The sequence below is a fragment of the Haliotis asinina genome, chromosome 15 (assembly GCF_037392515.1).
Source record: "Haliotis asinina isolate JCU_RB_2024 chromosome 15, JCU_Hal_asi_v2, whole genome shotgun sequence".
In the NCBI taxonomy this organism is placed as follows: Eukaryota; Metazoa; Mollusca; class Gastropoda; order Lepetellida; family Haliotidae; genus Haliotis; species Haliotis asinina.
The window spans coordinates 6689358-6716795 of record NC_090294.1 but is presented as its reverse complement, the minus strand read 5'-3'; the positions used below and the strand labels follow the sequence as shown (position 1 = coordinate 6716795).

Genomic DNA, 27438 nt, shown 5'->3' with positions numbered 1-27438 from the left:
GTAAACTCCAGTGAATAATTGTGAATGTCCGAATATGTGTCTCAGTGTTGCTTACACCATGGCAGCTAGCATTTATATACATTTTCTGTCGTTTCCCGAAAGTACGAGCACTTACTGCTATCGTCAACACTGTAGAATACCCTCGAAACAGTCTGTCCCGGACGCAAACAAGTAGGAAGTCAAGGGCAGATAATTCCGGACAAGCCTGCTGCCATTATTCAAAACACTAAACAATGTGACCCAATAATAATTATTACTGAATTAATAACAAAATATACAGAAAATACACACTCGTAACACAGCATACCTGCAGAACTCAAAGAACACCTCACATGACCAGCACCGTATCTGGGTGTTCCTGATAGTGTGATTTATTGAACAAATTAGTATGCATCAGCTACCAACAGACTCACAATTGTAAACCTGGCGTACATCCACTCACACGCACAGTTGGAGTTCCTGCAATTTCACATCAAAACAAAACATCCCCTATTTTGTTCTTAATATAAACATTGTTGAGCATCACGCACAGGTGATAAGATATCCTGGACAAACTTGGGTATCAATGATAGATAATAAGATATTCTGGACAAACTTGGGTATCAAGTCAAGTCAAAAGGTTTATTGTACAAAAGGCCTCCGTCTCATATACAAGAGAGCATGTATGTAACATAAAGCTACACACAGAGAGAAACACGTTCTTTAACCAGTTCACTCCTTTTAATTAATGCATGTTTAATTTATAGTGAAAGGTTTAATATTTGAGATTCGTTCTTAGCAGTTAAAACATATACGAAAGCTTGCAACGGCGGCATTTTTGTCAAATGATCTTTAATATATTTCTTTCGAAGGTCACTATAAAACGGACAGACGAACACAAAGTGAATTCCATTCTCTATTTCTATATTGCATAACTGACAAATTCGTTTCGATTTTGCAATGGACATATTTCTTCCCTTATTTTCAATAAGGTCGAATACACCTAGTCCATATTTAATACAATGGTTCCTTAAAGTTTAAGACGTGAGTATTGATAAATAAATTTCTGGTTTGGTATCAGTGATAGGTAATAAGATATTGTGGACAAACCTGGGTGTCAGTGATAGGTAATAACATATTCTGGATAGGCTTGAGCATCATGGAAAATGATGAACATGGTGGGAGCTTTGGGGTTATCCACCACCGAGTCATATAATGTTTGATTCTTCGAATCTCTCATCGGTGGAACGCTCATTGCCTTCTCCCCCTGGCAGTACCTTCCCGTGAGTACTCGGGCTTGGATCATGTGCTTGTGTCCTTGACTGTCTGGCTCGGAATACTTGTGAGAGAAAGAAGCACTGACTGCAAAATACACGCCTTTTCCGAATGCGGTCGCTGAAGAAATTGTATGGGAAACATCAATGACAAAATTATTCATTCAAAACAACGTCAATGATTTTCAGTGCTCCCTTAAAATGTTCTTTCAAATATTTCAAAATGAGATATCCGTGTGTTTTCTGAAAACACACACTTTGTCTTTGCCTAAGATAATTCATAATACCAACACAATGTCATGATATTCTGCAACTGTCTATATTAAGTTTCAGGATACTTTCACGGAGACACCATTGGGTAACAGGCAATTAGCTATCAATATGAATCACCACCATATGCTGCCTATACATGTGGAATATATTCCTAATAACACGGACGTACCATGCTTTCCACTGTAGCTCCGACTGAAACCATTCTTTACTATACATGGAATGGCATCCACGCTTGTACCGTGCCACAGGACATGTTCAATCTTGACTTTTGGATTCTGTTTTTGCCATTTTTCTAGATGCTGTCTCTTCATTACATAAAGCTTCCATAACAACCGAGCCTGAATCCGCTGTATCTGAAAAGAACTTATGATATAACTTTGACGAAACACATGTATACAAAACGCCCTCAAACTAGGGTGACCAGTAAAGATCCGGGTTAGAATTTATCTTCAGTAACCCATACTTTTCCAAACATATATATTGTGTACCAATTGGCTAATTGTATGTATATCCACACATACATCTTGAAGTTCGCCCACATTTGTCTTATTTATTTATCACCGCAGACCTTTTTTACCAATGGACCCGTGAAGGTCCAGGGTAGATAGGCCTTTAGCAACCCATGCTTGCCATAAAAGGCGACTCTGCTTGTCGTAAGGGGCAACTAACGGGGTCGGGTGGTCAGGCTCGGTGACTTGAATCACCCATGTCATCAGTTTTCCAGATGCGCAGATCGATGCTCATGCTGTTGATCATTGTATTGTTTGGTCCAGACTCGATTATTTGCAGACCGCCGCCATATAACAGGGATATTGCTCCGTAAAACGTAACTCACTCAGACTAAGCTATTTATTAATAGAGTTGGTTGGACTGTTTTCATTCTAATTACGATGAACTTCAACACTGATATGAAGAGTGGCAGGCATCCTGTGTGAAGTACATTTTATTATATGTACATACTATTATATGTAGTACCTTGAGGATTGTTGTTTGTCCTCCAAAACTGTTTGAAAATGCCTCCTCTACTTTCATGTATTCGCTGGTTTCCTTCTTGAGTTCAACCATTTGACATTCTGTATCCGCCGGAGACCAGTACAAAGGTGTTTCAAATATTGTTCCTATAAAGTCACATGGAAAGTGCTTGTTACACACGGAAGAATATTAAACATCAGCGCAAATGAGTTCTGAGTCTTAAACAAGCAGACAACAACCAATCTATAATGCATCCTGCCGGGTGACCAGGTGTAGAAACCTTGGAGTCAGCTTTGTGTGCAGACTCTTTCAGTGTTGTCACAGCCCCTAGTGTACAGTACACAACCCTGAGCACTTAAAAGAACCCATGAATCCGTTGGTATGTGACCAGATGGTGGCCACATGAATGAGTGCAATCACCCAGTTGCACGTTCAGCAACGTGCAGTAAACTTTGGCATGTACTGTGACTATGTGTCCCCGTCCACCCAGCTGTGAATGGGTACCTCATAAGGATGGGAAAGCCACATTATGTCGGTGCGCCTAGTCGGTTGCACAGAGTTGTATGTTCCCCAGGGAGTTGAGATTGAAAATACGGTGTGCCGTTGTGATGGACATGCATGGATCAAGGGAAAATTAAATCGCCTTTGAGCAATTCAGCTGGATATCGGTGCTACGCAAATGCTAGCATAACGATAATACTCCCAAGCTGATATAGGTATTATAACTGAAACACTTTACCTTCTGTTAAATCTTTCCTGATGACACGAACCCGATCTTCGGGATCATTCCGATCGATTTCTTCCATTTTCTTAAAATCGAGAACATACTCGTTGCCATCGATGACTGGTAGACAGAGAGAATCCATCTTGGCCCTATAGGCTTCTTCAATCTTTAAGTTAGTGGTGTTATCATAATCACAAATCGCCCTTGTACCTGACAGATCAGTGTATCCCCATTTCACGTAAGATGAGATGAGTCTGACCTTCTCATCACGTGTTCTTTGTAAAAGGATGTCCTTACAAATGGTGTGAACTGAGGTTGTGGCTTCCATCACGTCCGATTTCAGACCTTCAAGTTCAACTGCGCCAGTCATGTGGTTGAGGTCAACAGAAACAGAGTACTTTAAACTTAGTGTTCGAATTCTATCGTGCTGCAAGAAAAGAAAAGGATCCGATAAAATGAACACCGACACCCAAGCTGCATAAGATACAAATATTTCGTTTATAATGAGGCCATAAACATATAATTAGTGGAACAGAATAGAGAAAGAGAGAGAGAAATTGCAGGACATGAAGGAATGCAAGTCATACACTGTACCTGTCGTTGATTCATAGTTTTCAACATATCATCTGAAATACACTGTGTTGTAATAGCTTGTTTACAAAATCTGTCCAGCAGGCTTAGAAACGTTTCCACATGACTGATGTCATCGGAGTACACGTCAAGAGTAACCTGGGTTGCCGGTTGTGATGTCTGTGTCCCGGCTGTCGTCCCTGTAGTTCCTTCCATGGCATCAGTATCTGGAGGAGGATAGGTGTGGGTGAATTTTCACTGGTCATATCTGCATATTTTGTAATTTTTCATACCAACAGTCGCCTCCTTATCATAACTGTTTCAGATTTACTTAAGACTGTTAAGCTAGGGCAAAACTATTATTCATCCCGCAAGACTAGGATCATTGATCTGTCAGCAAGATGGTTTCCCAAAGTGTCAACAGTCTACGATATGCGCGCTTCATCCCTAAAGTCGAAGTCAGCAAGACAGCTAAACCCCACAAACATGTAAATGCAAAGGTGCGGATCCTTACCAAAGACCCTGTCGTTTCTGCGGGTGTAGAAAGAGATTTTCCTCTCCATTTCTACGTTGGTTGCCTCTCTGGCGCTTTTGAAAGCCTGAGACACATGAAGGATTCCATTACAATTTGAGGAAACTAAAATAATTCATCAAAGTGATGTTTGAAACGTTTGTGGTATGTAAGTAATGAATGAAGAAAATCGTATATAATTTTTCCGGTACCAATTCAACGCAAAGCAAACATTACAATTCTTTGTGTACCTGAAATAAGCAAGTCTGCATTCATGCTCTTGGTCGCTTTACCGACACTTATCTATCTAGTTGAAGACAAGTAGAATGTATATCACAGGGATTTGTAAACTTACCTCAAATATCGAAGGATCATCATTATGCACCACTATGTTCACTTTCTCAAGAGATGATTCAGGGTTGTTTTCGCCAAACGTTTGAGCTGTTTCTATCATAGTTTGGGCTACTACGTCCTTTGGGTATCCGAGGTTTCCAGTACCGAAAGCTGGAAAAGCAATGGTCTTGTGCGCGTCTTGGGAAGCTCTTTCGAGGCAGTCTAACATCAGTTCCTGAAGAACCTAAATGAAGTCGAGAACACAAATGGTAAAAGCTCCTAATACCAGGACAGGTGCAACAACCTTTGTCTCATGAGAAACGCATATCTGATATCCCCATCAATGTACGCCACCCGGGTAACATACGTGCTCTTTAGTACCGGCCATATGTGGAAAGTATTGGTACTTGGATCCAACACTTGATTGCAACGCTTCGTAAGATTTGATCTGTACAAGCTACATATGCACACTGTGTGTATATCTCGTTATGTAGAATATATTCAACAGATGCCCACGATCGTGTTTTGTTGTGGCACCATGCAAGCATTTTAACCATTACATGTTACTCCCCCGAGACATCAACGCGTGAGAATGAGACCTTCATCTATATATGATGCAGATGTAGAGTTCACACCGTGGAAGAATGTTCCTATAGCAGACATTTCACAGAATCTCTTGATGAAGATATCCAGTCAATTGTGCACATGACGACAAACAGCCTACCAGTATCTGACAAGAAGCTGGAAAAGACCAGAAAAGAAAGAAAATAGTGAGGTGCCCAACATTTGATGTTTCCAAGATAATCATGAACGGATGGACTCAGAATTTGATTGTCCGAGCAGTATCAAGAAATTAACAGTTATGGAAGGAATTGTCTAGAAGGGTGACAACATTGCCATTTCAATATCTATGAAAAAGGATACATACTCTTCCCGAAAAGAAACGCACAATGAAAATTGCAGTTTCATGTAACAATGAATTAGAACGTGATTCATTTTACAAAATGGTTTGCTGTGTTTATGAGTCGCGTGGTGTTTCGTCTCGAAACGCACTATCCGTAAATTACCTGTATTTAACATCATGATTTACAATTTCGGCGTGTGGTGTCACAGAATACACATTTCATATGTAATGCACGTGAAGGTTAGGGATCAGGTAGCCTCAACGATGGGAATACAAGGTTGATCGCTGTTTGTCGATTATTCACTGTATTTGGAATATTGTTGACGAACGCTAAATGTCACGTCTAAGTGACGCCAACCACCATTGGTCTCCATGAAGCTGGGCAGTCTCAACGTGCAGTTGACGCATGAATATTCACCAAAGCACCATAGCACCTGGTGGAGATATCGCCGGGAGGATTCGGTAACAGATGCCCTCGTAGTGGGCGACCTCGAGCGACCACTGTGGCGCAGGATCGGTGCATCACCCGCGTCTTCAAACAGGTACGGCGACCAGTATCGCTCAACAAATACCCTAATTGAGGAGGTTTTCTGCACCGGCCGTCAGGAACAGGTTGAGACCTTAGTTTGGTCCTGTGCTTCGCTAACAACATCCTCGATATCGAGTTAAATGGTGCACCAACGTTCAGACTTGGAACCTACCAAATTGGCGTAGAATCTGGTGCAGTGATTTCTATTGGAACAATGCGATGGAAGAATGCGGATGTACAGATGTCGACGTGAACGTTTCCCAGATTGACAAATTCGGCCAGGGCAGTGTTATAATGTGGGGAGGGATCACCTGCCGCAGGAAAAGTGATGCTCCAGGGCAACGCCCACACCCACTTCCAATCATTCGTTGTCAGAGTCAGTTGTTTCAACCGGACAATATCAGTCCCCACACAAGTCGCCTAGCACTAGAGACTTCCTCTAGAACCACAATATCAATGTGCTCCTCTGGCCCTCAAGATCACTGTATTTAAACCCGATGGAACATCTATAGGATGCACTGGACAGACGGGCACAACGTCTCAATCCTCGGCCCCAGACACTGCGATTGGGCAATACGAGATTCTGAGAATTATTCGTTCGATGCCGTTCTGCAGTTTTGGATGTCCATGGTGGCCACAATAGGATTGAATTCAGCATCACCACACGCCTCCATGTGACACTGAACCGATTTCCTCGAGTCGTTGCCAAAGTGAGTGAGTGAATTTAGTTTTACGCCGCATTCAGCAATATTCCAGCTATATGGCGGAGGTCTGTAAATGATCGAGTCTGGACCAGACAGTCCAGTGGTCAACAACACGAGCATCGATCTGCGCCATTGGGAACCGATGACATGTGTCAGCCAAGTCAGAGAGCCTGACCTCACGATCCCGTTAGTCGCCTCTTACGACAAGCATAGTCGCCTTTTATGGCAAACATGGGTTGCTGAAGGTCTATTCTACTCCGGTACCTTCCCGGCTATCGTTGCCAAAGACGGATAAAACTGCGTTCCCAATGTGCAGTTTCGTTAAATTTCATTGACTCATAAAGTCTACAAGATGTTTCAAAATAAACATAAAAATACAGTTGAAATTCCTATGTGCGTTTCCTTTTTGGGAGAGTACATTAAAGAGGATACATACAGGCCGTATGAGAATCGTCAAGAGCAAGGAGAGAGAGTGTGTCATATTCTGGCCGCCTTCCACCAATGTGATTCTCTCTAGTGTATCTGGATATCACCTAGCTGCTAAAAGCAAAGATAGTCGAGCTGAGCAAACCCGAGTAGAAAATATTCCACAGTCTAAAGTTAAGCCTGTTGTCCCAGTGAACCATTCACTGCCTATTGCCTACTCATCCAGGGGTCGGGCAATCTTTATGCCAATAAGATCTGAATACCTGCAAGAACTTTTTATCATTGAGATGACTTATTATTTGGCTATAACAATGTTGAATACTTACTCAGTTACATTGAGCCATACCAGAATAATCAATAACACAAAAATAATATCTTTTGTTGGTTAGTGTTTTGAGATTATAAAAAGAAGGGATGTAAGATATTTCGTACTGGGGTCCTACAGATGAAAGCAACAGTTCGTAAGGCTTGACCCGCGTATACCTCGCCATTGATTATACTGTCAAAGAACAGATTCAAGAGATGCCCATGATCACGTTTTGTCGCGACACCATGCCAGCGCAAGACAAAACAATACAATCCGGATGCGTATCCATCATAAATATTGTGGTTAAATGTTATATATCATATGTCATATCATATCAAACGGGACTACAGACAGCTACAAGGTACAACTCTGAGGCAACGCCAAAAGAAATGCTTGGTCCTGACTCCCATTATGCTTTTAAGAACAAATCTGTTTCTACAACGTCTTTCTCTAATTGTAACAGCTCTGTATTTCCACACACCAGTTGTATTTCAAACTTTATAAGTAAAATGTCTGTTTGATCGATCACTCGGTTGTCTGGTTTCTTCACTGGCTACAGCCACATGACAAGAGCACTGCCACATGGCGTTGACCTATAAATGTTATTTGATCCAAAGTGTGTAAACTGTGGAGGTTTCCGTAGTGCAACACATTTGGTATAACCAATGGTTTCAAGTGATCCATTCTAAGTATTTTCACAGCTGTTTTGCAACATACAGCATCTACTTTTGGGGATATAAGTAGTTAAAACTTGATGTTTTTCACTGACGTTTTATGCATGCCATTCTATCGATGAACACTTTCGACATCAGCAAAAACATGTTCACAACTTGAAAATCTAACCAAATCTTATTAATCATATGTGTCTTTATACAGAGGAAGCTGTCAAAACCGGCAAGTGGCCAATCCGTCAAGTTGTTATCACCGGCATTGCACAGTAGAAGCTGTTTAAACCGGCAGTCATCGGACCTGAAGAAATAATCCATTTAAAACAACGTGCCGGATTGTAGGGCTGACGATAAAATGTTCAAGACATGAACAGGTTTGAGATTTTATGCCGGTGTTGGCAATTTGCCGGATTAAATGGATGCCGGCTTGGACAGCTTCCACTGACAAGTGATTGTGTGTACATGTTCAGGCGTTACCTGAAAGTATGAATCTGTATGCTACTAACTGAAATACATACAGGTTAGATGCATAGACATAGCACTATAAATGGCCAAAGGACCAGGCACATGTACCTGATGCCACGATTCTTCCCTCCGTGTTGGGAGACAGGCGTGGTACACGTGCTTACACTTGAGTTTTCCCCCGCCAGTGATGGCGAATTCTCCTGGTTTAATTCCGTCGGGGTTGCATTCTTGTTGTATGTCCTCTCCTCCAGCGTCAAGGATGGAGCTGGACACAGAACCGTTCCTAAGTTGGAGATCACTTGACGCGCTATTCACTATAACGTCGGTCTGTTCAAATACAATTACAAGTGTTTACCACAAATAAATACTCTACATATGTCTGAAATAAGCGAAAACTCCAGGAACAAATCAGCGCAAGTTCAAAATGTTACAAACCCAAAGTGGATTTAACCAGGTCAGATACCAGAATTTACCAGAATTTTTTTGCAAGACGATCGGGCTGGTTAAATCTAATTTTTGATTGTCCGTCTGGGATGGTCGGACAGGCCATATTTTATGTACTGCATATACTCATGACATGAATGTGAAATTATATGAAGCGTAAGTGACAAGAAATTATATACGCAAAAATACGTTATGTAATGCACTCGAGCACCTGTTACTCGTACCTGCTGCTTCGTAATATCGTCATCTATGATGACTATTTCAAATGGTGGACTCAGTTCAGCGCCCACGTCGGAAGGTACATTGTCACTTGTAGAAGGTCCTGCAGAACACACACAATTCATTGGGGTTGTGCATACCAGGACATACGTGAAAAAGTGACCACAATGTCGACAAAAAGCTCTTTTCGTGTAAGTGACGTTCAGAAATATTGCCAGGATGACTGCTTGCAATTGAGAAATGTTATTTATATTAATTCGTGCAGAACACCTGATCATGAGAACAGGTCTGTCCAAACAAATTCCACTGTGCATGAAAGATACACCATTCCTGGAAATTACATGAATTGATCACTGAAAGATGTTTGAAAACGGGTTAAGACACGAATGTGTTTGTTATAGCATTCTGGTTCGTATATTTCCTTGCCACATAGAGCACATGCTTCATGTGCTCTCGTCTCCAGTTGTGCTTGAGAAAGGTTGTCTAACTTGTTATTCACTATCTCACACCTGATATTAGTCATGACCATTTAAATATATTCATGTGAGAAAAGTATTTTGTAATCAAGCTTAATGTAGTTAAGTGGTTAAAGCGTGATATTGCCAATCACTCACTCAGAGGATCAAACTGCGTGTATAATACTGACGTTTATAGCTTGTAACTTGTTAAAAAATCATGACACCAAGATGAGCTTACCTTCGTCCAGCACAGGTGTGGTGACTCCTTGAACCAATGTGTATTCATCAGTAGCTGGAACAGATCTCGCAGTGTCGTCACATCTCATGTGCCCTCGCTGGTGTTGGAGAGTTTCTTCTGAAAGACCCGTGGGCTTTACCTGGTACTCTATCAAACACCTCTTACTGGAAGCAATGTGATTTGTCTGTGAGTGTCCTTCCTCTGACAAAAGTAATTTGACTATTCCAGGACTGTCGAAAACGCAGCACTTGTACACTATCGCCTGAGAAAGTGTTTTCAGCTCTTGTTTGACACTTTTCACCCCATGTTTAGTGCCCTTCAATGAAAACGTTTCTGAGTCTGCGTGAATTTCTACGGCATATGATCTTTCTAAATTGTCTGTGTCACTACGCATGTACGTTGTGAGGAAACGATGGCATCTGAAGCTGAACTGGATAGAGTCCCTATACACAGTGTTATTGTTTATGATTTCCTCCACGCCTTTTGTCACGTCTTCTACAACGTCGTCCGTTGCAGTAACGACAACATGAGACTTGTCTCGTCCAACAGCGATCTCAAAAACGTCCCCATGTGGTCTAATCAGGTCACAACACAGTTTCTTCCATTCTGCAGATTCAACCAATGGGACAGATTCGAGGTCAAGAGATATGACCTGTTCCTTCAGACAGTGAGTGAAAATTTCAGATATACGTCTCGAGTCAGCCTCTGATTGACTGTACACGTTAATCCCGTCCTTTCCTGTATCAAAAAATCCCTTGACATTTTCTAGCTTCTTCTCAATGTATTCTCTTACGGATCTCTTCTGAACAAGTTTGAACTTCTCTTCAGATAAGACCCACAAACGATCTTTTCTGAAAGGAAGCATCATATCCTCAAGATCTTTTCGAGCGGGCTCAATGTCACACATAGCCCCTGAAAATATTATCGCCTCCTTGCAGAGATCCAACTCAGTTTTCAGATGTGGATATTTCCGTGACATCAACCTTTCAAAATCCACTCTCTTCAGTAAATGGAGGTGCCACAATCTGACCGTCATGACCACCATGATCTGATCTGTCCTATACATGTAATCGTTCGTTGTTTTTTCTTTGATAGTTGTCAGCACTTGCACCAGAGGTTCTGTGATGATATTGTGACCGACCACATCTAGGAGGTTCAACACAGGATTAATGTGTAAAACTGCTTCATCCCTGTTAGGCATCTGCAGGTCGCCAATGGCTCTAATTACGTCGTTCCAAATTTCAGGGGGTATATATAGTCGCCCAGTGCTAAGTGAACTGAAGAACTGTTCACACAGACTTTGTGCCTCAGCTTCCCATGTATCTGCTCTGTGCTCTGCATTAGGAACATCTTTGGTAAGGCAACACGTTAGGATAACAGAGTATTCCGAATCAAATTCACATGTTGTATAAATATCGTGCAGCTGCCTCTCAAAATCAGACAGAGTCCTCTCAGATGTTTTAAGGAAACGCATCTTTTGTGGATCTAGGTCATGGATGGAAAATGGGGATGGTAGCTTCAGCCATTCGGGGTAGAGAGACGTATAGAATGTCACACCTCCTATCTTGTGAGGTCTTTTCAGAAGGTCAGGCTTCACTGAAATGCAATGAACGTGAATTGTAGTGATGTTATTTTTGAACTGAGTAATTGTATGTAGACATTATGACATAGAGAAGGGATTATGTCTTTCGTTTGATATTTCGTATTTATATTACTTATAAACGTTATGTGCCATCTCCAAAGCGTGCAATTCCCGCGATTCCTTAATTTCAAATTACCAACCCTTGATTTTCAACATTTGCTACCAACTCGTGTTGTTCTGGGACAAGTCGAAGCTCCTGAGGGAACATTTGCGTATTAAAAACTGCACCAACATAATCTCGTAATAATGATCTATTACCTCGTTGTAACAATTTCTGATCTCGTTATAACGACATATAACCTTCGTTGTATTAAGTCCTATAACGTGCCGAAGATTATCTCAAATTGAAGAAACCTTACATTATTAAGTGGTGTTTACCAGTGGTCCGAATCTTGCTGTCATATCCCTTGAGGATTTTAAAATGAATACGCTGAAAAGGAATTCTGCAAACGTCACTCTAAAATATCATAAGTGTAGTGAAATATCAGCACAGTGTCGAAGTTCATTTTTTAAAATAAATATATTGAAATGAAAATCGTAGCTATTCATGTCAATCACATTTTCATAAATTGTCGGAAGCTTACGTAAAATCTTCAGACCAAGCCCAAGATTAATAGTTTTTGTTTTAATAAATACATTGAATTGAAAATCATAGCTATAGCTTACGTAAAATCTTCAGACCAAGCCCGTGTAAGATACAGAAAACACTCAGTAGTGGAAACTTGATAGCTGTTACGTAAGCAAACTCATGTGTGTGTATTGAATCTCTTACCGTTCATTGTATTATAGTTATTTACAAAATCGAATTCGACCGTACAATGGTATTAGCTAGGTACGCTAAAGAAAGCCCTAAGGACCGTTAAGATAGCATGATGTCTTCATTGAAACTGACGCGGACTTTGGTAATACCTTGAACTACCCCCCTTATCCCTATGTCGGTTTACTGGACATTTTACGCGCGCCTTCTAATGATTTGGGGTAATGTAAATAACTTCTACTTTCAAATCAATATATTTCCATAAAACTAATAAGGTTTAAACTTAACCACTTTGCCATTTTAGTATAACGTTTGTATGATTCTTCAGTTCTTTCTTAAAGGCCACATGCAACCAGAACATCAAGTACAATTAAAACACAGTTATCACTTATTCATGATATATAAAATACATTGCTGATTAAGGAGAAAAAATAAACAGAATTAAAAGCGTAAAATAGCAAATCAAAGGTGCAATATTTTAAATTGTATTTGGGTTTACAAAAGCAGCCGCGACACCGAACCCATTCAAAACGGATGGATGTGCTCTTTGTTTATGGCGTATATGATAGGTGTTAATTTCATTGGATGTGGTCAGTGATTGAAGTTGTGCAGTGCATATTGTCATTAGCAGACAGGCAGGCAGGCAGACATATAGGTGTGAATAAACCGGACATTGAGTTTTCTCTGTGACAGAGTGTGCTGATCACAATCAACATGTGTTTTTATGTAAAGAATAGATTATTGACTTGTTTCTGTACACAACCTAGATTAGACTACTGGTCACGACCTCATACCCCAGGCAGGCATACGTTTCAAGCTCCGCGAACCTATTCAATGCGCATAGTGAACTCGATTTCGTGGGCATTTTATCATCGCGCTTTTTTGAACTTTATAGGTTGAACTGGCATGTTTTTGTGATTTGTTTCGGCAAGTACATACCGAAAAACAACCCAGAATCTGCAAAGTTGTGTTTTACGTTGCACGTCACACTAACAGTGTGGTTAAAGACACCTGGTAGACAACGTATGCAAACATAAATGTGCTCCACACATGATGTGGAAATTTTGAGATATTTTTCTGTATCATTCTTAAGAATTATTACAGGTGAATGGGCGGTGGGGGTATCCCGGTGGTGAAAACGTTCGCTCGGCACGCCGAAGAATCCTCTCATTAATACGATGTGTGAAGCCCGTTTCTGGTGTCCCCCGTCGGAATACAGCTAAAAGCGACCTAGAGCCCAACTCACTCGCTCAAGTTTACAGCTGACTGGGAGCCCATAACAGAGTGGTGCAACCATCTCAAATGGCAATCTACATTGTACCAGGAAGTGTAGCACAGGACAATCTGTACAGTAGGTCCGGACACATAGAAGCAGCCACCTGCCACTTATGAGCTATATGAGTGAAGCAGTTCTGACGGACAGCCCCGTCTCACCTCACGTAGGCCTGTGCAGCTGCAACTTTGAAGATCGGGGTATAACTTATCTTCAGCAACGCATGCTTGTCATAAGAAACTAAGAACATGATTTGGCGGCGGTCGTGCAGGCTCGCTCAGACGGTTTATTGATTATGACTGTGATGTGATGATGAATTAAAATGTGACTTTGTAAACTTCAGTGTCGTATGTTAGTTTCTTCGTTAAAGTATGGTGTGACGTTTGAGATGAACCCTGCCTAATCTGTTTGCTTTAATGATTAGAACGGTCCACCGCTATTATTCTGATAACAATATCTGCCGGCAAAAAGAGAAAACGCCATTCAGACAGACACATGTCATCGTAGTCGTAACTACCATTGTGAAAAAAGCCCGGGCTGACACTCGAGTTTTGCTAAAGATCACCCTGAAAGTCGGGCAAACCCTCAATACTATCTAATTATATAGCTTTGCTAACTATCGGGCTTACGCCAACAAAAAAAATGATTAGTTTCGCACCTCCAAGAGCTCAGATCGATGCTCATGACATTCATCATTAGGTTAGGGATTATTTGCAAACTGTCCAGCTTAACACTTGGAGCACAGTTGTCGCTAAATGTGTAACAGAGTCAGTTAATCCAAACCGACCTTTAGATTGGTACCAGCCATGATAATTTAACACTAACTGTACCGGAAATGACGTGACAGCCGATTCACTCAATGTCGTCCATACATGTACTTACAATTACATTCTTTGAAATGTACCGATGCTGCCTCCTCATCTTTGTTTATGTAGACGTCAGTTACGGTATATCCCTCACTTTGCCATTTCTTGAAATACAGCTTCAGAGCTCTTTCACTCACTGAGGTGTGGATACGGGTTGTTTTGATCACAGAATGCTCGCCCATAGTTCCTTTTGACACAGGAAATAGAAAGGCATAAGAAATGGTGCTAATGAAGGAATATTGTAAGGGCGATTTCGATCAAAACATTGGGGCCCCACAAATATATTGCAGCTGAACTGTCATAAATATACATAGGCATACTCTAGCTATATCTCTCTGTCTGTCTGTCTATCTGTTTGTGTGTGTGTGTGTGAGTGTGTGTGTATGAGAGAAAGAGGGTGTGTGTGTGTGTGTGAGAGAGAGAGAGGGGGACGGGGTGGAGAGAGTGTGTGTAGTTACATGTATCTGTATATGCATACAAATGGGGATGACACTTGGGTATACATGTCCGTCTCCAATTTCTCGAAACAAACAGAAGTTTTAGTCATATTTGAGAAAACGCATTTCACAGAATGAACTGAAATCGGCATGAAACTCAACCTTTGAGTTTGGTGGCAAGATTACTGAAGTTGTTTGGGCCTTTATGTTTCAAGAATGCAAAACAAATTCATGCTATGTTAAACATTCAGCTGTTTCGAATTGTGAAACTGTTTGAGATTTCTGTCGAGAAATCGGGCCCAGAGCATATAATGCTTCTCGTCAATAACTAAGACCCATCCACACTTTCCAATAGCTAACATGAACACAAAATCGTTGGTTACACAGGCGAAACAAACACAGCACACGATAATTCATTTTCACAGGACGACAATCCCTCTGTAACTTATACATGCACAAGTCGTACATACCTGTTGTCGGTCTCAGGTTCTCAACGTAAACTCTTAACAGCTGATTAACAGCTATGTCAGTGTGTGCTCAGTGTGGAGCGACAATCACGAATGTACATAGAAATGAAGTGGCCACATAAGATATAACCATGAGTCAATTTCGCTAGAACACAAATCGAAAGTAGGCTTGGAAATGTATTCTGGCCGCCCACGGCATTCCGTTTCCTGGAAGAATGAGTGGCAAAGAAGGGGAAAGTCCATTTGAGATGACTTGCTAACCCAGTGAAGCCTTTGTACTGATATCAATGCAGACATATGCTGTAAATACATATAAATGTAAAATGCATTACCATTGTCATTGTCATTGTATATGTATACATACATTTAAAAAATAGAATACATAGATTTGAAAGAAACCGAAAGTAGATTTATTAGCTACCTATTTAACAAGATGTCCCATTCTTGAAGGGCATGGATCAATATAATTACATACGGTCTGTACAGCTGTACGGTTGCAGGCAATGAACCTATTTCTTATACAGAATGATGTATGATGTATAATTTTTTAAATGTTCGAATCCCGGATGGGACTCAACCAAAAACGTACTAGAATTCGTGGTCTACTAAGAAAGTGAAATCCCAGTATGGCATCTGTTGCATTTGGAGAGAGAGACTAACACAGAGACCAGATCTCTCACGTTACTGCAACATCCACACACGATTACAAAAGCACGTTCTCATTACCTCATCCACATTTACGACAACCCCTGCATCTCTCTGCCAAAATCGGACCAAGAGCATACATGTCAAAAGAATGTAACCACTGTAATCGACATTGCTTTGACTATGACAGCCATATGATCCTACACTGTGATTTTTTTATGTCCAACAGAAACAATCCCTTCTCCAGTCTGATTGATAAACTTGATGTAGATATATATGTGAAAATAGATATGCTCGACGAAGATGATATGCTGGCTCTATTTCTCGGCCCAGACATACATGATTTAACTGAAATAATTGACTATGATACATGGGAATACATAATACTGTCATTTTGTCATTTCGTGTGGAATCTAAGGAAACATCTGATGTACATCTATTAAACACACCCTTACTGCTTACAAATTGTGCATTGTAAATTATCTTTTAATGAACAGCCTAAATTATGCTTCCATTTTGTTACAAATGTTGTTCCATTTTGCTAGATGTGTGTGATGTATTGTGAATAATGGATCTGCGTTTGTGTGATCTTCGGATATAACTCTGGAAGAAATAAAGACAATTAATTCATTCATTCATTTTTATTAACACGTGTTAAACTTTCCAAGCTGTATTTCTGATAAACAAAAACAATGTGTTCCTCCCTCGTCACTTTTTTCTATCAAAAATACAAAAAGGTCTTACAGAACTCGCCGCTCTTGATAAAAAAATGTGCCCGAGAAACAGTAATTTAATCTTTTTGTGCAGTCTAAGAGTAAAAGGTTTATAGGGATCTAAAATTGTCTACACAAGCATTTTGGGATGTGTTCACATAGCGATGTGTTTTCATCTCTTTGATAAAGACATTTGCACTGCGACGAAGTCTTAAATTGGGCCCTTCAGATAAGGATAAATTTTAACATTGTTCATTGTAAATTCTCCACCTCTCTGTCACATGTTGGTTGAAGAACAGGTAATGCAGCAAAATGCATACCTATTTGTGCAGTAATGGTATGAGTCAATGTCAACACCCATTCTCACTAATTGAGCGCCTTTGACCATATCAAAGACCGAAAATAAAGTTAATATATGTTCATTACCTATACGTTTATTTGAGAGTAGAGTATTAGGTACATACTATACAATCAGAGTTTTCAAGTAATCTTTGTTTAAAACATATTATTTTGCTTTTCAAAGTAATGCTTCGAGTTTTCAAATATTGTAACTAAGTAATACACGTTATGGTGAAAGCGATACTGAAATATGATGATCAGAATTAAACAGAGATATTGTAGACATGTTTCTTCTTCCTTAACATAGTGGAGAACATTCTGTTGTTAAAAAACCCAAATGAGTATGAAAGAAGAACTCCAGTCGGGATCGTCAAAGGTAACTTTCTAAAGTCGGAATGGTACTATCGACGCCGCCTTTTGGCAGAGACTTAATGTGTATTCATACACTGGCCTCTGTACACGTGCACAAGGTGTATTTCTATCACCCTCGTCACAGGATCAACTTGTACTCGATGTAAGTCTTAAGATACAACCAATGGGAAGATACAACCAAGACTGTCTGTGATGCTAGACGGTTAACAGTCACAGTACATGTCATCCCGCCGTGAACCACTAACAAATGGGTGAAGAGAGACATACTATTAAAACAGCCATTTGCATCGCTAGGTACATACTATATAATAAGAGTTTCTACAGTCCTCTGTACACAAGGTGTATTCAGTTTCTACAGGCCTCTGTACACAAGGTGTATTCATATGACCACTGTCACAGGATCAGCTTGTACTCGATGTAAGTCTTAAGGTACAACCAGTGGGAAGATACAACCAAGACTGTCTGTGATGCTAGACGGTTAACAGTCACAGTTCATGTCATCCCGCCGGGTACCCGCTAACAAATGGGTCTTATTAAAACAGTCATTTGCATAACTAAGGTGATATCACATGCGTGACTTGAGACATGAGACAGACCTGAAGTCTTAGAAGCTGTCTGGTGTCGAGATGTCATCCGTGATTTAGAATTCCCAGATTGCTTATGAACATATAACGGGTCTTGTTGGACAGCCGCAACAAACACAGGCGACTTACCGCCGGTCGACATCACAGAGTAGCTCATATCACAGGGATATTACAGATTAATCAATAAAGAAAAGGGAGATAACTGAGGTACTTGTTTCGCATTGTTATCATATTTACATCTCCCAAACGTCACATAAATTAATCACAAACAATTCAGTTGTTTCACCTGCATAAGAACACTGGGTTTGCAGTAGGGATTCATCTACAATATTACAATACAATCTACATCTTCACGACAAACCCTCTGCTGCTTATACTTACATTAGTCACACATACATCGGTCTCAAATGCTCAACGTCGTACATATTTGTCTGAACGCCCATGATCATTATTTCAGTCCGTTTAATGTACTAGTATATATAGCAACAAATAATCATGTACATAAATAAACTAACCACACAAGATGAAACAAAATTCGTTTTCTTTCTTCTGATCTCCTGTGGCACACCTCTTATTGGAAGAATGAGCATGAAATACAAAAACATTTGTATTGTGAGTTAAGTCATTTCAATTCAATTGATTTCAAACACTCATGTATCATTTGTATGCTGATGTTCATTGGCAGTTAGAGAAAGTAAAACCTGGTAAGCGGTCTAACTAACGAAAAGTAAAACCTGGGAAGAGGTCTTCCTAGCAAAAAGTAAAACCTCTCCCTCCAAAACAAATACGTCAAATGCGGTTATTCTGGGAAAACAAGAGATGACCTAATGTATTGTGAGAAGCACACTTTATGTTTACATGATCCCATCCACGCCTTTAGTCACGTCTTCAACAACGTTGTCCGTTGGAGTAAGAAGAACTTGTCTCGTCCAACAGCGATCTCAAAAACGTCCTCATGTGGTCTAATCAGGTCACAACACAGTTTCTTCCATTCTGCAGATTCAACCAATGGGACAGATTCGAGGTCAAGAGATATGACCTGTTCATTCAGACTGTGTGTGCAAATTTCAGATATATACGTCTCGGGTCAGCCTCTGACTGACTGTACACGTTAACCGTGTCCTCTCATGTCTCAAAAAGATCCCTTGACGTTTTCTAGCTTCTTCTCAATGTATTCTCTTACGGATCTCTTCTGAACAAGTTTGAACTTCTCTTCAGATAAGACCCACAAACGCTCTTGTCCTGTCGCAAGCATCATATCCTTCAGGTCTTTACGAGCGGGCTCAATGTCAAACATAACCCCTGAAAATATTATCGCCTCCTTGCAGAGATCCAACTCAGTTTTCAGATGTGGATATTTCCTTGACATCAACCTGTCAAAATCCACTCTCTTCAGTAAATGGAGGTGCCACAATCTGACTGTCATGACCACCATGATCTGATCTGTCCTATACATGTAATCGTTCGTTGTTTTTTCTTTGATAGTTGTCAGCACTTGCATCAAAGGTTCTGTGATGATCTTGTGACCGACCACATCTAGGAGGTTCAACTCAGGATTAATGTGTAAAACTGCTTCATCCCTGTTAGGCATCTGCAGGTCGCCAATGGCTCTAATTACGTCGTTCCAAATTTCAGGGGGTATATTCACTCGCTCAGTGCTAAGTGAACTGAAGAACTGTTCACACAGACTTCGTACCTCAGCTTCCCATGTATCTGCTCTGTGCTCTGCATTAGGAACATCTTTGGTAAGGCAACACGTTAGGATAACAGAGTATTCCGAATCAAATTCACATGTTGTATAAATATCGTGCAGCTGCCTCTCAAAATCAGACAGAGTCCTCTCAGACGTTTTAAGGAAACGCATCTTTTGTGGATCTAGGTCATGGATGGAAAATGGGGATGGTAGCTTCAGCCATTCGGGGTAGAGGGACGTATAGAATGTCACACCTCCTATCTTGTGAGGTCTTTTCAAAAGGTCAGGCTTCACTGAAATGCAATGAACGTGAATTGTAGTGATGTTACTTTTGAAAGCTTGAGAACGCTTGAAAGTTCCGCAATTCCTCAATTTCAAATTTACAAACTTTGATTTTCAAGATTCGTTACCGACTTGTGTTGTTCCGGGACAAGTCGAATACCGATTCAGCTGAAATATGGGAAGCTCCTGAAGGAACATTTGCATTTTAAAAATACAACAACATAATCTCGTTATAACCTCAGATCTCGTTATAACGACTTATAAACTACGTAGTAAGTAATAAGGCCTATAACGTGCTGAAGAGTAATACTATCTCAAATAGAAGAAACATTACATTTTTTACCGGTGTTCACCAGTGTTCCGAATCTTGCTGCTATATCCAAGGTGGAATTTAAAATGAATACGCTGAAAAGGAATTCTACAAACGTCAGACTAAAATATCATAAGTGTAGTAAAACATTAGCACAGTGTCGAAGTTCATTTTTTGTAATAAATATATTGAAATGAAAATTGTAGCTATTCATGTCAACCACATTTTCATAAATTGTCGGTACCCGTGAAGGTCCCGGGGTAGAATAGGCCTTCAGCAACCCATGCTTGCCATAAAAGGCGACTATGCTTGTCGTAAGAGGCGACTAACGGGATCGGGTGGTCAGGCTCGCTGACTTGGTTGACGCATGTCATCGGTTCCCAATTGCGCAGATCGATGCTCATGTTGTTGATCACTGGATTGTCTGGTCCAGACTCGATTATTTACAGACCGCCGCCATATAGCTGTAATATTGCTAAGTGCGGCGTAAAACTCAACTCACTCACTCACTCATAAATTGTCGGAAGATTACATAAAACCTTCAGACCAAGCCCGCGTAAGATAATCAGAAAACACTCAGTAGCAGAAACGTGATAGCCGTTATGTAAACAAACTCACGTGTGTGTATTGAATCTCTTACCGTTCATTGCATTATAATTATTTAAAAACATGAATTCGGCTGTACAATTGTATTAGCTAGGTACACTAAACAAAGCCCTAAAGACCGTTAAGTTAGGATTATGTCTCCATTGAAACTGACGCGGACTTTGGTAATACCTTGAGTTAAATAAATAACTTCTACATTCAAATCAATACATTTATATAAATCTAATAAGGTTTAAACTTAACCGCTGTGCTTACGTTTCACTTTCCTTGGGATATTTTTAGTATAACGTTTGTATGATTCTTCAATACTATCTTAAAGATCACATGAAACAAAAAAAATAAAGCACAATTGAAACACCCTTATCACTTATTCATGATATATGAAAAGCATTGCTAATTAATAAAAAAAACCCAGATAAACAGAACTATAAGCGAATGATCGCAAGTGCAGTATTTTGTACATGGGTTTACCTCCTTTGAAATGAAGCAGCCGCGACACCGAACCCAGTCAGAGCCGATGGATTGATCATTGACTTGTTTGTGTACCTAACCAAGGTCGATTAGACTACTGCTCACGACCCCATACTCCGGGCAGGCATACGTTTCAAGCTCCGCGAACCTATTCAATGCACATAGTGAATCGTTTGAACTCGATTTCGTGGGCTTTTATTCATCGCGTCTTTTTAAAATTATAGGCTGAACTGGCATGTATTTGTGATTTGTTTCGTACATACCGAAAGGTATCAGAATCTGCAAAGTGTTATACGTAGCATGTGACCACAGTGTGGTAAAGACACCTGGTAGACAACGTATGCATACATGGTGTGGATATTTTGAGATATTTTTTGTGTAGCATTCTGAGGACTTACTACAGGTGAAGGGGCGGTGGGGTATTCCAGTGGTGAAAGCGTTCGCTCCCCGATTCCTGTCATTAATACGATGTGTGAAGCCCGTTTCTGGTGTCCCCCGTCGTGATGTTTTTGGAATACAGCTAAAAGCGACCTAGAGCCTAGAGCTGGGAGCCCATAACAGAGTGGTGCAACCATCTCAAATGGCAATCTACATTGTACCAGGAAGTGTAGCACAGGACAATCTGTACAGTAGGTCCGGACACATAGAAGCAGCCACCTACCACTAATGAACTGTATGAGTGAAGCAGTTCTGACCGATAACCCCGTGTCACTTCACGTAGGCCTGTGCAGCTGCACCTTTGAAGATCGGGGTATAACATATCTTCAGCAACGAATGCTTGTCATAAGAAGCAAATAACTTGATTTGGCGGCGGTCATCCAGGCTCGCTCAGACGAGTGAGATCAAATTTTCTTTCTATGTATAAATTTAAACGTGACTGTGAATTAAAATATGAGTTCATTTTAAACTTTAGTGTGGTATATTACTTGCTTCATTAAAGTATGGTGTGAAGTTTGAGATGAACCCTGCCTAATGTGATGGTTTTAAGGATTAGAACGGTTCATTGCTTTTATTCCGATAACAATACCTGCCGGTAGAAAGGGAACACGCCGCTCAGACAGACACATGTCATCATAGCCCAAACTAGCATTGTGAAAAGAGCCCGGGTTAACACACGAGTTTTGCTAAAGATCACCCCGAAAGTTGAGCAAACCCTCAATACTGTCTAATTATACAGCTTTGCTACCTATCGAGCTTACAACAACACAAAATTTATTAGTTTCGCACCTCCAAGAGCACAGATCGATGCTCATGATATCCATCATTAGTTTAGGGATTATCTGCAAAGTATCCCGCTTAATTCTTGGAGCACGGTTGTTGCTAAAACCTTTAGATTGGTACCATGGTTATGTAACGCTAACTGTACCGGAAATGACGTGACAGCCGATTCACTCTCAATGTCGTCCCGGCACATATGGCGAAATATATCGCTCTAACGGCAAGAGCTGCCTAGAGTTATCCCTCTTTCTACACCACATTTCTCTGCTCACCGGTTGACAAAAGGCGCGTACGTCACGTCAACACAACCATCATTATTAGCGAAATATGTCAAGCACACGTACTTCCAAGATGTCGAGTTTTGACGAGGATGACAGTTTACGTTATAATTAGTGAGTATGTATGGTGGATTAAATCTAAATACAGTAAACAACAATGCTTTAAAATTGGCTAAAGTAACGTCTCAGAATACGTACAGGTGAAAGTACAATTTGTTCTCTGTGCTAAACGTTCCGTTACTATAAATGATTTCTAAATGTAACCCCAAACAAAATACAGATATATTCATATGCGTTCACTTAAACAATTAATGCCTAAACTATTTTGAGTATCCAATTAGAAACAAGTGTCAAGCACGCCCAAGACGTTACCCCAAGACCTCCATCCCGAGGAGCTGGCAGGAGGGATGGTACCATGCACAGGTCACACCTATATCATCCGATAGATAACGAGTTCATTACATCGGCTGGGATTCCAAGTATGATGAGATTAACAACATGAGGGATCTATGCGCGTGCCCGTCTTTCTTCGCAGATGATTTGATTGAGGAAATCAGTGAACTTCAGAATTCGTTTGTACTTTCCAAGGAACGGAGAGTTTGTATTCGATTTGCCTAGGGGGTGATTACTTGTTTCTTTTTACTGCTGTAGGAATATCTTCCATTGCAGCAACATATGCTTGTGTGTACTGTAAATGCACTAAGACGGAGACGAAGGACTTCTCCTTGAGCTGGTCTATGGTGAACCCCAGTTGTGGCGCATGCGTATCTTACGACTGTGACCCGAGCACTCGTAGTAGGAGAAACAAAAACAATTTCTCAATCACAAATGGTCCTTTATTTTCATCGATTCCTCCAACGATGGTCGTTATTGATCACCTCCACTTATTTCCACGTGTAATAGACAAACTCTTCAACTAACTTGGCGCAGAATTGCGAACCTTGGACAATATCAGAGAACAGAGTACGTTCAGCTCTGTCGACAGGGACAAGTTGAGGCATATGGCAGGCCTGGAGAACGTCTTACGTAATGTCGGCATACCGTTCGAAGTATCGATTAAAAGGGACACAAAGGAATTCCAGTTCAGAGATATACAAGGACCTGAAAAATTTACCTTTCTCGAGAAATTCCAGGCGCTAGATCTGATTGCAGACAGTTGTCGGGCTAGAGACGTTCAGTTAGTCTGGGAGGGATTTCGTGAAATTAACTGTTTACTGAAAACCGCTTCTCCCGACCCGGATGATGCAGCCACAAAGACTGAGATGTGGTGCAATAACTTCGCCAAGACGTTTCAATGTACAGATGTAACACCCTACATGCATAATCTGAGATACCATGTTCCAGAAATCTTGGGGTTACATGACGGTATTGTTCGTTTCAGTCAGCAGGGTCTAGAGAAGATCAATGACAACATAACCAAACACTTCTTCTCAGCCTCTAACCACAAGGGTCATGACTCTTGGCAACAAGTGATGTGCAAACAAAACAGATTATTGGAACTTTCATCAAAGCGTCGACGACTAAGACCATACAAGATACAGAAAAGCGTAGAGGTAGCGAACGCTCTTTAACTGCTACCGGTCAAACTGGGGACGTTCTTTCTTCAGGTTGGCCAGTTAGCAAATGGTTAAGGTTTTAGTAACATTTTGAGACCCATGAAGGTCCCGGGGTAGAATAGGCCTTCAGCAACCCATGCTTGCCGTAAGAGGCGACTATGCTTGTCGTAAGAGGCGACTAACGGGATCGGGTGGTCAGGCTCACTGACTTGGTTGACACATGTCATCGGTTCCCAATTGCGCAGATCGATGCTCATGTTATTGATCACTGGATTGTCTGGTCCAGACTCGATTATTTACAGACCTCCGCCATATAGCTGGAATATTGCTAAGTGCGGCATAAAACTAAACTCACTCACTCACTAGTAACATTTTGAAGCCACACTTCCCAAGATTTGCCACCTTACTATAGTAGTTTAGCGATTCAGTTTCTTTTTACTTATATGCATCTGCACTCAGAAGTAACTTGAGTAGTAACGGAGGTGATTACTTATGAGCTACGATATTGGATATATGGATAAATCTCTAGCAGAGTGTTCAGACTTTATCATTTGTAAAGTTCATGTCGTTACACGCTTAGTTTTTGTAGCACCATTTACTATTGGAAATTAAAAACGTAATTATACAAGGTGTTCCTTGTTATATTGTGCTCAATGCACGATGGCGTTATCAATTTCTAAGGGAACAGATTCACACAACACTGTTTGATGATAATACGAGTTAAAAAATTACGTATTTTATTTATGTAATCCACACCTTATTAGAATGAATTCGTAAGAAATAATGTAAAGATCTTAAATGCTTTTGGAATAGGGCCATGGCCTATTAGTTTGAAGACTGCAAGCTCAAAGTTGAGATGAATCTTGCGATTCAGGCAACTTCTTGTTCTAAAATAACCGTGCTTTAATTTTTATAAACTCAAAAATACGTATGTTTTATCAAAATAATTTCTGGAAATTAATAATTTTCCGCAAATATGTTTAAGTTGTGTGGATGAAAAATTTAGATGTGATAGGTCCAATTCTAAATATAAATATTTTTTATATGTGTTTAGGAGCAGCGCAAGTAATATAAATGTAGGTTTATGGGAGATGCACTATGGTTATGCATTAAAGGGAGACAACTCATATTTTTATTAAAGAAATTTGGATATATGTGTACATACAGTTACATTCTTTGAAATGTACCGATGCTGCCTCCTCATCTTTGTTTATGTAGACGTCAGTTACGGTATATCCCTCACTTTGCCATTTCTTGAAATACAGCTTCAGAGCTCTTTCAGTCACAGAGGTGTGGATACGGGTTGTTTTGATCACAGAATGCTCGCCCATAGTTCCTTTTGACACAGGAAATAGAAAGGCATAAGAAATGGTGGTAATGAAGGAATATTGCAAGGGCGATTTCGATCAGAACATTGGCGCCCCACAAATATATTGCAGCTGAACTGCCATAAATATACGTAGGCATACTCTAGCTGTATCTCACTGTCTGTCTGTCTGTCTGTCTGTCTATCTGTTTGTGTGTGTGTGTGTGAGAAAGAGAATGTGTGTGTGTGAGAGAGAGAAAGAGAGAGAGAGGGGGAGTGTATTTATATGTATGTATGTATGTATGTATGTATGTATGTATGTATGTATGTATGTATGTATGTATGTATGTATGTATGTATGTATGTATGTATGTATGTATGTATGTATGTGTGTATGTATGTATGAAGGATAGGTTATTACACGTCTTTGGTCGACTATTTCTCGAAACAAACTTAAACGTGAGTTTAACGTTGTTTGACTTAAGTCTGAGTTTTAGTCATATTTGAGAAAACGCATTTCACAGAATGAACTGAAATCTGCTTGAAACTCAACCTATAGGAGACAGTATGAGTTTTGTGGCTAGATTACTGAAGTTATTTGGGCTTTCATATTTCAAAAATGCATTTGCGTTAAACATTCAGCTGTTTCAAATTGTGAAACTCAGTTTGAGATTTGAGTAAAAACTTGTGTCTGTTTCGAGAAATCGGGCCCTGAGCATATCATGCTTCTCGTCAATAACTGAGACCCATCCACAAACATAGCACACTTACCGATAATTGATTTTCACAGCACGACAATCCCACTGCATGTTATACATGCACTAGTCGTACATACCTGTGGGTCGGTCTCAGGTTCTCAACGTTGTACACGTATATCAAACACGGTGGTGTAAGCTCTTAACAGCCGATTAACAGCTATGTCCGTATGTGTTCAGTGTGGCGTGACAATCACGAATGTATGTGGAAATGAAGTGGCCACATAAGATATAACCATAAGTCAATTTCGCTGTAACACAAACCGAAAGTAGGTTTCTTACTACCCAGGGCATTCCCTTTCCTGGAATAATGAGAGGTAAAGAAGGGCAAGATATGACTTGCTAACCCAGTGAAGGCTTTGTACTGATATCAATGCAGACATATGCTGTAAATACAGATAAATATAATATGCACTGCCATTGTCATTGTCATTGTAAATGTATACATACATTTAAAAAATAGAATACATAGATTTGAAAGAAACCGAAAGTAGATTTATTAGCTACCCATTTTACAAGTTGTCCCATTCTTGAAGGGCATGGATCAATATAATTACATACAGCCTGTACAACTGTACGGTTGCAGGCTATGAACGTATTTCTTATACAGAATGATGTTGAAATGTATAACTCTGGTAGGGTTGGTTATGACTATTTAAACTTCATTACTGCCTTGATGTTTTGTCTGTGTGTTTTCACACATGTAATGTTGAAAGTGAAATTGACAAGGCTAAATAAAAATGTGAAAAGTTTCTCAGGTATCACTTTTATTTATGCGTGTAGCAGGTTTTTATTGCCATAATAATAATTTTGACTTTGCCGATCATCCCGATTACATCGAAAATCAAACGTAAACAATGTAAAGAGATA

The 27438-nt window shown here is 40.2% G+C and overlaps 2 protein-coding genes across 3 annotated transcripts; both read right to left on the bottom strand.

Annotated features, from left to right (window-relative positions):
• Positions 1-602: 602 nt before the first annotated feature.
• On the bottom strand, positions 603-15552 carry LOC137266325 (uncharacterized). The gene is made up of 12 exons (XM_067801812.1): positions 15444-15552; positions 14553-14723; positions 9999-11594; positions 9308-9405; positions 8748-8966; positions 4659-4880; positions 4307-4391; positions 3817-4019; positions 3238-3649; positions 2502-2644; positions 1696-1879; positions 603-1374 (listed from the first exon to the last, which is right to left on the bottom strand). Exons 2-12 carry the CDS (start codon positions 14716-14718, stop codon positions 1097-1099), a joined length of 3606 nt encoding a protein of 1201 aa, XP_067657913.1. The 5' UTR covers positions 14719-14723; positions 15444-15552; the 3' UTR covers positions 603-1096.
• Positions 15553-17210: 1658 nt separating this feature from the next.
• LOC137265804 (uncharacterized) lies at positions 17211-26823 on the bottom strand. Of its 2 annotated transcripts, none has more exons than XM_067801262.1 (3): positions 26649-26823; positions 25673-25843; positions 17211-20079 (listed from the first exon to the last, which is right to left on the bottom strand). In XM_067801262.1, exons 2-3 carry the CDS (start codon positions 25836-25838, stop codon positions 19226-19228), a joined length of 1020 nt encoding a protein of 339 aa, XP_067657363.1. In that variant the 5' UTR covers positions 25839-25843; positions 26649-26823; the 3' UTR covers positions 17211-19225. The 2 variants fall into 2 exon arrangements, with proteins under 2 accessions (XP_067657363.1, XP_067657364.1); XM_067801263.1 differs by having other exon boundaries at positions 26585-26677.
• Positions 26824-27438: the final 615 nt, after the last annotated feature.